The sequence below is a fragment of the Pipistrellus hanaki genome, assembly GCF_964339955.1.
Source record: "Pipistrellus hanaki genome assembly, chromosome: 1".
In the NCBI taxonomy this organism is placed as follows: Eukaryota; Metazoa; Chordata; class Mammalia; order Chiroptera; family Vespertilionidae; genus Pipistrellus; species Pipistrellus hanaki.
The window spans coordinates 143,850,984-143,864,295 of NC_140503.1; the positions used below are offsets into that span (position 1 = coordinate 143,850,984).

The 13,312-nt window shown below is 38.3% G+C and overlaps 1 protein-coding gene across 2 annotated transcripts in view; it reads right to left on the minus strand.

Annotated features, from left to right (window-relative positions):
- Positions 1-260: 260 nt before the first annotated feature.
- Positions 261-13,312, minus strand: part of GSTCD (glutathione S-transferase C-terminal domain containing) — a 107,632-nt gene continuing 94,580 nt past the window's right edge. For both annotated transcript variants that reach the window (XM_084872439.1, XM_084872438.1), the window contains 3 exons: positions 12,133-12,163; positions 6,280-6,349; positions 261-3,359 (listed from right to left, as the gene is read on the minus strand). In XM_084872439.1, coding sequence (XP_084728565.1) covers positions 3,223-3,359; positions 6,280-6,349; positions 12,133-12,163 — 238 coding nt within the window. In that variant the 3' untranslated portion in view covers positions 261-3,222. The remainder of the gene's footprint in view (positions 3,360-6,279; positions 6,350-12,132; positions 12,164-13,312) is intronic.

Below are 13,312 nucleotides of genomic sequence, written 5' to 3' on the forward strand. Positions count from 1 at the left end.
CAGAATGTATCTGAAATAGTTCTTCTAATTAATTTCCTTTCAATGTGCACAAATCTGTGCACTGGGCCACTGATCAAATAATCATAAATAAAGTAGTTACATTGAAAATTATAAACTCTGCTGAGAGTAATTAAAGAATTAAATAAACACATGATAAGATGTATTATGTTCCTGGATGTAAGAACTCAATATTGTTACATTTACTAAATGTAACAAACTAGAACTATAAAGTTTCTATAAGAAACCAGGAAGAGTCATCATAACCTTACAGTAGGTAAAGATTTATTAAAGAGGACACACAAAATATTTGATTATAAAATGATATAAATTAGGCTTTATGAAAATTAAACCATTCATTATGAAAATGAGTAGGTAAGCCACAGACTGGGAAAAATATTCTCAATACATATATCTGATAAGACTCATATCCAAAACATATAAAGAACTCTTATAAATCAATAATAAAAAGCTCCATTGACCTAATTTTACAAATGAGCAAAACTCTTTAACAGACATTTTCAAATGATGCTTAACATCACTAGTCATCAGAGAAATGAAAATTGAAACCATGATGGAATACCATTCCACATCCACCAGAATGGTTAAAATAAAAAAGACAGGCAATATCAAATGTTGGAGAGAGTTTAGAGAACTAGAACTTTCTTATGTTGCTGGTGGGAAATAAAATGGTAAAACCATTTGGAAAATTGTTTGGCAACTGACATTCATTTATTAATGACCCAGCAATTCCACTACTAGGTATGTAAGAGAGATAAAAAATATATATCCACAAAAGGACTTGTACAAGAACATTCACAGGTTTCATTCATAATATCCTCAAAAAGGAAACAGTACAAATAAATACAAACAGGAGAATGGGTAAACACATTTTAATATCTATGTATATAAAACCGTAATATGCAAACCGACTGAACAGCAGAACTACTGGCAGAATGACCAGTTGTTATGATGCGCACTGACCACCAGGGGGCAGATGCTCAATGTAGGAGCTGTCCCCAGACCACAGGCCTGGACCAGCAGCAGCACCCAGCCAACGTGGGTGCGAGCGGGAGCCCTGATCATCCAGCTGGTTGTCCTACAGATTGACCCTGATCACCGGCCAGGCCTAGGGACCATACCCGTGCACGAATTATATAAATAATGGAATAATGTGAATATTTTTCAAAAATACCTTTGAGCAAAAGAATTCAGATACAAAAGACTACATACTAAATGACTTGATTTATTTCGAAGGACAAAAATAGGCTGAACACATGAAGTGTGATAGGATCAGAGAATGGTTGCAGTTAGGATGAAGGATATTGAAATGAAAGGAATATGCGAGAACTTTCTAGGTTGATGGAAATATTCTATAGCTTATTAGTGGTGGTTGCACCAATGTACACTGCTGTCAAAACCTCTCAAATAGAACACTTAGAATCTGTTATTTTGCTGTCTGTAAATTATACCTTAATTTTTAAAAAGCATAGTGTGTTTATAGGTGCAAATGACTACTCAGGGTGGATGATTAATTCTTTTCTCAAATTTCATCCCAGAAAATAAGAATACACCTCCACTTTCATAATTTTTTTTCCTGTACTTTAACCCACAGCGATAAAAGAGTTATTTATTAAAGACCTTGGTATGTAATAAAAAAGTTGAAACCATCCTATAAAAGGGTAATATGCAAATTAACCATCATTCCATCACAAAGGATGGTGGCGCCCATAGCCACAAGATGGTGGCACCCAGTCCTCTCAGCCCCGCCAGAGCCCCCCAGTCCCTGGAGGGTGGCCACTAAAAGCGAGCAGCGTGAACAACCTGGCAGAATGCTTGCTGCATCGCTGCCACACCTGGCCACAGATGGGCCTCTGGCCAGGCCGGGGCACAGACGGGCCTCTGGGCTATGGAGAGCCTCTGGGCAGTGAGTGTGGAGCAGCCAGGCCCCGCAGAGAGCTACTGGCACACAGATTCAGGGACTACTAGTCAACAATAATGAAATAAATCTTATCTGAAATGGAATAGCCTAAGACAAACCGGGGCTTGCGAGCCACATGCGGCTCTCTGGCCCCTTGAGTGTTCTAAGGCCACTTCTTCAAAATAGACTCATCCAGGCCAAAAACAGACTTTTGCACATGGGCCACGAAAGTTGCAATCCCACACGTGGCATTTTGTGGAAGAGCCACACTCATGGGGCCAAGGGGCTGCATGTGGCTTGTGAGCCGTGGTTTGCCGACCACTGGCCTAGGACATGTTAAAAAGAAAAAAGCAGATTGTGAGAAAGGACATGCCATCTGCCCTTAAAATCTTTGGCTGGTGGAATAAGAATTTGGGTAGAGAGAACTATTCAAATAAGCTTATATATGCTGTATTTCTCCACCTCTGGTTTATACTCAATAAGCTATATCCCCCAAATATGACTGATACCTGAAAAACAAATCCTGTGACCATTATGATATAAAGAACTTAACTAATTCAGTAATCTTTTTCAGATTCTTGAAAATAATGGGATCCTCAATAATTATTTAATTAATGTATTTACTGATTAGCTGGAATTTATGTCCAAATTATATATGTCCATAATGGAAAATATACTGCAATTATATTATAATGTCTTCATATAAAATGTTTGAGCCAGAGAAGATTTCATTAGGCGATTTATGGGAAGTATATTTAAATTGAGTATATGAAATAATGTACAAATCCAACTCACCCCAGCTTAAAAGTTTAATCATACTACAATTACCTGACTAGATTTTTAAAACAATGATAGAAAAAGTACTATTGTTAGAAATATAAAACAAACAAATCCCACTGAGTCTCATTTTGGCCTCCACTAGGGCATCTACATGATTATAAAGGCTACAAGTGCATTGTTTTGAACTGAACACCACATTAGCCAGATCAGAAAAGCTGTGAACTGAGAAGGAAATGGTTATTCCAGCGATGGAACCGCAACTAGAGAGTATGATTCTGCTGGCAGCCGAGACTTCAGGGGACTCTCACTATGAGAACCAGTGGACTTTTAATCACACATTATAAAAGCATTTGCGATGCTTTGCAGGCTGCCTTTCTTCAAAGATTTTCTGCTGCTTTCCTTCCTGAGCACAATAGGTTCAAGATGGCTAATGCTGTTTCCTAGTTGTGCCAAGAACCTCCTGAATGCCACTGGGCTTTCATCATGAAGACAAATGGCAGAACATTAAATGGGAATATCTCCTTCTAAATGGGGACTCCGACGATCATGTTATTTTTGGGAGAGCAGCTCTCTGGCTCCATGGATATCACTTGAACGGAGTAGCCACGTTCTTCTGCAGCTCTTGCTCGGTCCAGATCCACCAGGCACATGCACTGCTTTCCTGAAATACAACCCATGGTATCATGAGATCCTGTCCAGCTAACAGTGCCATTTCAATGCATTTAAGGGACTCTATCCAGTGACAGAATCTGTAGGTGTATGGAGAATGCTGTTTGCCCCCAAGTCCTGTTTAGTGTCTCTTTCAACTTAATTCTTGATCAGGATGGAGAGAAAACAATTATAAATGTATGACATTTCAAAGATCTGTTCCTGCTAGTAATTTGAATGTTAACCTTCTAAAATATGTTTATAAATCAATCTCAAATAACAACTACAGATTGTTTCCCGCTTTGATTGAAAATCCATGTGGAGACCTTTACTCTTCATACCCTAGGAAAACACATTATCTGTCATACTGTGAGACAAATACTATCTGTTTTTCATATCTAAAATGACATGCAAACAGAGGGCCATCTGAAAGAATGTTGCAGTTTGCACCTGGAGTTTTTAGGACAACAAAGAAGTGAGAAATAGAAAATATTGGTGAACATTCTCAATTGTGTCCTGATTATTTCAGGTAGAAGTGTAATGCTGAGTGTAATAGAATGTTAATTTTCAGAGCTCCTGTACTCATATGAAATAGCGGTATTCAATTTTCTTTGTAACCTTTGGAAAACAAGTGGAAACCTGACTGGCAAGTAAAGTAGTGAACTTGTGTTCGTTTGGCAAACTTCTATTTCAAAAGTAGCCCAGGAAAAAAAAGGATTTGGGGTTGAATATATTAAGAGTTGTGGCTTTTAGACTTTCAAGTTCTTTAAATTCAATACATAAACTCCTTCATCCTCTTAGAAAAAGGTTACTGACTCTGTAAAATTTCATTCCATTTTTCCTCAATAACTATAATACCTAAGCATTATTTTTAATGAATGTATTTAAAAGACGGCTGATTCTGCTAAATGAAAGCTTCAGAAGTGAAGACAGAAAACTGAAATAGAACAGCTCTTCTGTGGAAGACAGAAGAAGCCTCACAGAAAAACTGGAAGGTGAAATCAGTAGGGAAGAATTGGCAACCAGAGATTCTATTTTAAAATATTTTGTATATTTTCCTTAAAAGGCTCATGCCAAAAAAGATTAACTGTGTCAGAGTGATATAAAAAAAAATGTCCATGATTCCATTTAAGCTAAATCACCCCGTCTTTATCAACAGCCATATGGCTAACTTTTCCCCCCTTAAACTATGACTTCTGTAAACGCCCCCTCCCACCTCCATCTATTTTTCAATTTAAATGAAACATTCTCTGTCAGATGGGATGTTCTACATTCCTGCAGTACGCACCCTGGGCTTACCCCGAAGCTCATTTAGCCTTGGCTTTGATCCCTGTCCAGTTAAGTTTTCCTTTTCCATTACGGAGAAGAATCTCATGTGTTCACATGTAGAGGCAGCATCTTTACAACTGAAATCCAGTTGTGGGAAGTCTACCTTTTAGGGCCTGGGAAGCTTCCTAAAACGTTCACAGAAAAAAGTATGACCTGTGCATAGTGCAGATGTAGACATTTGATGGAGTCTGACTTTGAACCTGACTTTCTCGCCCTTTATACCAGTGATCATGCCAAATGCCTCTCATCCTTAACTAGCAGCTTCCCTTCCAGCCAGTCCCTTCCGGTTTAATGCCTGAAACATCACCATGTGCTCACCCACCCACCATACCAGTGATGTCTTCTCTGAGTCTAGTGAAGTTATATAATATGTAATTCAATATACATGTAAATTACACCTCAGTATGTCTCTATATATTGGGCTGCACATCAAATGTACATTCAACTAATTCAAAGTATTGGAATGGGAAAAAGAGGAGGAAGTGGGGACGAGAAAGAGAGAGAGAGGTGGCAGGCAGGAAGGAGCAAGCATTTTCCATATGTTTATGCACCAGAGTGTGAGAAAGGAAATCGCTTGTTCCTTCAGCTTCAGGTCTCAAATGCCCCTCTATATCTTGCTATGCTGACTTTGACTGTAGAGTTTAATGGCAACTAGTTCTCATATAACATGGCCCTTGAATGAAAGCTAATGACTACATCTGGCATTCTGTCGTAGAAACAAAACAGTAATCTGTTTTCCAGACCAGCATGGTCTCCAACGTGGGGCTTTTCTAAATAATTTTTAAAACTAGTTTAGACTCTACTCAATCACTGTAAGCCCAACTTTGGACTCCATCACTGGTAGGCAAAAATGGACAAGAGCTCCATGTCTGGAATCAAATAATTCGGGTTCATACGGTGGCTCTGACATCTATCAGATGAAGGAGCCTGGACAAGTTTTTGTCTCAGTCCTCTTGTCTCTAAAATATAAATAACAGTATGTACACACTCCATAGGCATTTTTGTAAGAATTTACTAAGATAATGGGTGCTTAAATGTTCAATAATTGTTAGCTGCTATTGTCCTTCTAAATATCATTTCTTTTTCTAAAGCAAAGTCTCGGATAAATTTATCATTTAAACTTGAAATGCCATTGTAGGCATTTCCATTTAAGCAATATTTAACATTATAAATGTCAAACATATTGGTCTATCATTAATAACATACAAGCATATATTTTTTTATGAGAAGGACAACATTGTCATCCTTGTTTATACATTTTTAATCCATCAATTTTGGTGTGCATAGTTGATCTTTTTTATTTTCTTATGGGGCTTTAGGTAGGTCCTTCAGTTTGTTCATTTCAGTATGAAAGATCAACCATAATAATTCTACTAAATGTACAAACATTAAAAATGTTTTTAATTTAAAAGCATTATTAACAAAAATGGGATAAAGTGTTGTTATTGTTGCAAAGCCTTTTTCAATATGGATTAAGTTTTCTGGGGGAAATAACCTTCAGTTTCTTGTTGATAAATGAACCAGTTTTTCCTATACAGAGTCGCTCCATTCGTTCCTAGGCCTGCGGTACGTAATCTACTCAGCAGCTGTGGGGAAACACATACCTATGAGCCTTCGTTGGGGTGGAAGCTGGACAGCTGTCTGATCTGCAAATCGGCACAGGATCATGTGTTCCTAAAAGAAAAAGCAATAGAATGTGGGTTTGTTTTAACCTTTTGCTTCAAAATTAAGCATTTTCTAAAACTACCTCATTTTTGTAGAGTTCTACATTAACTGAATAAAGCGCTGCACAAATAGTACTTCTGAAATAAGCACATTGTCAGAAAACAGCGCTCAGAACCTTGTTTCCCTTCAGGTAGACAGCTCTACATCTGAAAACCTGTCTTAGGAACAGAGGCACGGAAGATGCTCAGGGCCATTTAACAGCTGCTTTTAGCAGAAATATACTTACAATTGGTGATTATTTAAATTTTTCCTTTAATAAAATTTAAATCTCAGAAACATGGCTCCAAGAACACATTCTGAGTGGCATTTCCTCCTACTGCCAGCGGAAAAGGAAGTACTGCAGAGGATCACTGTTTGTGGCTTCTGTTTCTCCAGACACCCAGTGGAGTGCTGGCTACTCACCCGCCCTCTACCCTTTGCTCAGTTCCCCACTCTTCCCTGGCTCACTCATTCTCCTCTCACTCCAAATGCTGTAGGAGGTGTACCTATTTCTGCTTTAAGAGGAACATAAAGTGGATCTGAAGGAACGGGAGGGAAATTATTGCTTCTGCTTAACAATGTTAGGAAAGGTGCATTAATAAAAAGAGAAGAAGGCTTTAAAGGGATGAGAGCTGGTGAGTCTGCACAGCACTCTTAAACCCGCAAGTCGCCAAAGGTGAGTGATTCTTTGCAGTCAAGATGACTGCGGTGCTCCCAGGACCGTGGTTGGGAAACTGTGGCTCCAGAGCCACCATGCGGCTCTTTGGCCCCTTGAGTGTGGCTCTTCCACAAAATACCATGGCCTGGGCGAGTCTATTTTGATGAATGGTGTTAGAAGAAGTTTTAAGTTTAAAAAATTTGGCTCTCAAAAGAAATTTCAATCCTTGTACTGTTGATATTTGGTTCTGTTGACTAATGAGTTTGCCGAACACTGTCCCAGGACAACTGTTCACTCATAACAGCTGCGCTTTTTCGTAAATGATCTCACCTGTCAGCTTAGCCAAAGGGTGGAACTCAGCTTCATCATCTGTCTCCTTGGTCTTCTGTACATTCAATTTGCAGCCTCCATTTTTAAATGCAGTAATTGAAATGAGTGCAATGCTAGGTCTTTTAGAAGGGTTAACTTTTTCTCAACTTTAATGCATTTTAAAAAACATTTCAATGCTCACTGTAAGATTTAGTAGCAAAGTCTAGAGTACTAATAAGACGGTTCAAATAAATAACTTTTATTTAAGTTTCCATAAGTCAAAAAGGGGCAGAAGAATTTAGAATTATATAACACGACAAAAAGGCAAGAAAAAGCATGCCCTTTGTTCTCATGATGTTTGCAAGTTAAGATTCATTTTAAATATAGGTATATAGGTAATAATGAGGCAATCACAATCTCAGATGAGGTTTGTTTCTCTTGTCCTGATAAGTCCCACCCATATAGAAGTAATAGAATTATCTCTGTATGTGTTCTCCCCTGCAGAAGTTAAAGTCTGAAAGGGTGAGGCACACGGTAGGTTCTCACCTACTCTGTTGGCTAATTGAACATGGAAGAGAACATTTCTAAAGTGACTCTCAAGAGATTGGGGCACTAAGTCCATGTAGTTCTATCTGCCAGCCCACCCATCATGGTTAAGTTAGGAAATACTGAAATACTACCTTGCCATAGAATTCAAGAATACTTCTCTAGAGAGCATTTACACCTGAGATCCTCCCTCATAAAGGCTGGTGGCCAAACAGCCCTGCGGGGTGTGGGAGAAAGAGGTGATGAAGACCAATTGGGCACCAAGAGAGGGTTTGCCTCTCGGGAAGAGCCTGGGTGCCCTGTCTCTTTCACCTCTAGGAACTTTTCTTTCCTTTCTAGGCAGGAAGATTGCGGCACCTGACTTCACTTCCCTAGGCTTTTGCTACACTTTCTCTCAGAGTTTGCTTTACCTAGCATCACTCAAGGAGGGATCAGAACAAGGCTCTAGTTTTTGTTTATTTTTCAATTATTTTTCTACTGTATTAGCAGGCTCTTGGGAGAGAAAGATGAAGTGTTTTGAATCTTAAGAAAATAAAGTTCCTGGGATACTAATTTTGCCCCAAATCTTGTAGTTTCCCAGGATATGAAAACCTAAATCCAGTAGGCAAAGATGAGAAAAGTGCCAGCTCTGAATGAAAACATGAACATGAAGTCTCTCTCTTCTCCACAGGGTCTGTGTATATGGTTGGGCAGAAGTGAGGGGCCGGGGAGAGGTGAGAGGTAGAAGACAGAATTGGAGCTGGGCATTTAAGAGATAGAGGTGAAGGAGATACAGGTGCCAAGGTGGTAGAATGAACATTTTTAGGTCACTGCACCTATTTCACTGTTGGAAAAATGAAGAAGGTTAAATTCCTAAAAGGTAAGGCTAATATATAAAATGACTCTATATATTTTAGTGAGTTTTTACCAGAAGTCAAAATAACTAAACTAAAAATACAATCTAATTCATCAACTTTTAATAGAATTATTTATGTATTTCTCTCAAATATGATGATTTCTTAGATTGTATTATGTCATGCTATTGATCATTTAATTAGTTAATAGTGATGCTCAAAAAGCTAGAAACTGGGGCTTCTGGTCAAGAAGGTGGTATTGGTAAGTGCTGTACTTGCATCCTCCAATAACCACACCAAAATACAACTAAGCTTCAGAACAGCTATCATTCAGAACTGCCCAAAATCTCCCTGAGTGAAAGTCCTACAACTAAAGATATAAAGAAGCCAAATCAAGATTGGTAGGAGGGTTGGAAATTCAAAATGGGCTGGTCCTACACCCATATGTGATGGATAAAAATTGGGAGGAGGGCATAATATCTGAGACTCCATCAAACTGGCTATCATCGTTCACACTGGCCTAGTGATTCCCTGATACACCACCTCACCAACTTGTAAGCCCACCCACGCTGTTTCCAGTGGCTTTTCCATATGATAGCGTGTTTTGGCTCATGCTTCAGACTTTCCTAAAATCTTTTTAAAACACAGCATCTGGTCTCAGCATGCCCTGTACCTCTTGTTAAATGGCTCCTGGCCCAGTACTAGCAGCAGCTGGCTTTGGTTTTCAGCTTGGCCTCTCCTGGACAACTCCAACCTCCAAGAACAGCACAAAAAGCAGCCATCTGCAGATCGCTTTGTAGCTCATGCCAGGTGGCTCTGGGAAGAACACAGGTGGTGGCTGACCTTGGATTATACCTCCTGGTAGGCCCCAGAGCCAGCATACCAGGTGGAGAGCTTCAGACCACATCGAAGCACCACCCAACCACCTCCACAAGTGACAAACTCAAGGGGTTGGCTCAGCAGGCCCCTTTACAGTTGATCCTCATGGTGGTCACAACCAGTCCTTGTAGTTGATCATCCTGGGCGTAAATCCCTCCTACTGATGTGCTAACAGAAATCAAAACTCAACAACAGGAGTGTGTACACAGTCCACATGGTTGTTGGAGGGGCACCTGGAGTGCCCAGTGCCAGTAAATGGGAAGGTTGTACTACTGGATCCTAGAGTATACCTACTACATTAGGACACTCTACCAAGTTCAAGTGATACAGAAGTTCTACCTTATACATAAAAACAAACACAGGGAGGTGGCCAAAATGAGGAGACAAAGAAATGTGTCCCAAATGAAAGAACAGAACACAATTCCAGTAAAAGAACTACATAAAATAGAAACTAGCAATCTACTAGATACACAGTTCAAAATACTGGTTATTAGGATGCTCGATGAATTTAAGGGATGGGTAGATGAATTTAGAGAGATATTAAATTGCATAAAAAGGACATTGAAACAATAAAAAAAAAAACCAAAAATGATAAATACACTAACTAAAATGAAAAGTAATTTATAAGAAATCAATAGGGAGGTAGATAAAGCTGAGAATCAAAACAGTGATTTGGAATATAAAGAAGAAAAAAAAAAACACACAATCAGAACAGCAAAAAATTTTTTTTTAACAGAGGATAGTGTAAGGGGTCTCTGGGACAACTTCAAATGTACCAACATTAGCATCATGGAGGTGCAGGAAGGAGAAGAGGGAGGGGAAGAAATTGAAAACCCACTTAAAGCAATTATGACAGAAAATTTTCCTAACCTGGTGAAGGAAATAGACACACAAGTCCAGGAAGCATAGAAAGTTTCAAATTAGATGAACCTAAAGAGGCCCGCACCAAGATTCATCATAATGAAAATGCCACAGCTTAAAGACAAAGAGCAAATCTTAAGAGAAAAACAGTTAGTTACCTACAAGTGAGTTCCCATAAGACTGATTTCTCAACAGAAACTTTGCAGCCAGAAGGGAGTGGCAAGAAATATTCAAAGTGATAAAAAACTAAGGACCTACAACCAAGATTACTACTCAGAAAAGCTATCATTTAGCTTGAAGGACATATAAAGAGCTTCTCAGACAAGTAGTAGTAGTAGTAGTAGTAGTAGTAGTAGTAGTAGTAGTAGTAGAAGAAGAGGAAGAAGAAGAAGAAGAAGAGAGAGAAACATGAACAATAAAATGGCAATAAAAACATCAATGAATGAATATAAAAACAAACAAGCAGGACAAAAACAGATTCATAGATACAAAGAACATTTTGATGGTCAACAGATGGGAGGGGGGTTGGGTGAAAAATGTGAAGGGATTAAGGAGTACAAATTGGTAGTAACAGAATAGTCACGGGGATGTAAAGTACAGCACAGGGAATATGGCCAGTAATATTCTAATAACTATGCCTGGTGTCAGATGGGTACAAGATTTATCAAGATGATTACTTAGTAAGTTATACAATATCTAATCACAGGCTGAACACCTGAAACTAGTGTGATATATCAACTATAATTGAAAAATAAAAAATTTATTAACAAAAAGAAAGAAAGCTGGAAACTGTTCTGTACAGGTTGGTAGCTCAGAACTGTGCAATGTGCTGACTGCCACTGGGAAAAAATTCTCTGAGGGCTCCTGTGTTTCTTCATGTCTGTGAGCAGAGGCACTGCCTTTGTTTCAATCAGGGGTTGGCAAACTATGGCCCCCAGGCCAAATGCTGCCTATGACCTGATTTTGTGTGGCTCAAACGTTAAGATTATTTTTTACATTTTTAAAGGGTTGTAAGCTTACAATACAGACAAGGACAATTAGAATATGTGGGAGGTTTGTAAGTGGCTGGCAAAACCTAAAATATTTACTTTTACAGATAATTTTATCTCTCTTCCAGATTATCCTTTTAAAGATGTTTGCATAGGAAAAGGCCTTAGAAACTATATAATGTCTCCTTTCAGAGTAAAGGGCAGGCATTCTTCCTTAAAGATTACATCTTAAAACATTTGGGTTTCCTAAGCTCAGGTTTCTTTTCCTGTAATGCAACTCACTGTGTGTGTACAAGGGTTACCTGGCTCTTTATGTGTGCCCTGTAGGCATTGAGCCTCAGGAAGTCAGAGCAAAAATGATAGTCTGGCTATCCCTCTCACTGTGAGCAATAGCTGTGTTTGTCACTGACACAGGAGTCTCCTGTCTTCTCTCAGCATCCATGAGACTATGGCTGGCTAACTAGTTGGCTTGCAACCAGGGTAAATGCTTAGACCATTTATGAAAACTTGTCAACTATGTAAAGATTAATCTTGATTTCAAAAAGAAAATCCACATTAGATGTTCTTGAGTAATTAAAATATAACTATAGATTATATACTCTATTAGAAATCTGAGAAGAAAATACATAAAAAAGATAAAAAGTATATTAAGAATACATCTAGATCTTTAAAGGTTACCTTGTATGATAAAGTTTTCTTAAATTGTTCACTGAAATAGAAAAGAAAAAGAAATTAGTAATTTGAATACCAACTATGAAGAATAGAGTCTTAAAGGAACTAAAATTTTATTTAAATTATAAATAAAAAATACATTTTATCTGAAGTGTATGTAATGCTATCCTGAACTAAAAACTATGCCAGTTTGAAATGACTTTATATAAAGGCAAAAACATATCATCAGTCTGTTATTAATTACAAATTACTTCAAAGATTGTTTACACTATTAGAGAAGCACAGTCATTTTTTCCCCTCTTCCCCGCATGAGCGCCCACAGATTTAATCTGTTTTAAAATGTAACTTTTACTGTTAGTCAGATGCAGAGAGTCCAACAGATCAGGAGGGGGCTGCCATTAAAAAGACAGTTTATTCCTCACAGTTCCCAGGAGGAGGGGATGACATGGAATGATGCAGGGCCCCTGGGGAAGTACGAGAAACCAGGAGGCAGAGGTAATGAGCCTTTATTGCAGATTCCCTGGGAAGGCATGGCAAGGCACAAGCTTAGGATTGGCTAGTGTGAACAATGTGAGCAGTCTCTGGGGCATACGGGCTGTCCCTAGTTGTCTGCTACCTGGCCCCGGAGAGATTAGGGCAGAGGGATAGTGACCCTGGAGAGGTTCTCCAATGACAAATGGGGCAAATGTCACTATATCTGCAGAGATGTGAGTGGCAGATATTAATCTGAGACTTTAGAATCAGTTAAGTGAGACTGTAGGCCGGGCAACTCAAATTAGCATTCTTAAGAATCTTTTTATTGCTAGCCTTAAATTTCTTGGTGGGTTATAAAATATGCATTTTATTTAAATAGGTTTAGAATAAAATGAAATTTCAGCTATTGAGCAAGCTATAAGTTATAGTTTATTTTTGGCTTGTTCAGAATTCCTTTATTTTTCTTTTCTCAATTAGCTGCAAATTATAGTAAAGAACAAAACAATGGAAGACAAAAATAAGAAGGCTATTGTTTGTACTTTTAACTTTAAATTACGTGGATAAGAAGCTTTTAAATATAAACACTAATAAAGTTAAATTATAAGATTTCTTAGAAGTAATGATGCAAATGATCAAGAAATTATTTTTGACACATTATAGGATAAACTTCCAAAATTAACATATTGAATCTGTTCTATAGTTAAAATGATTG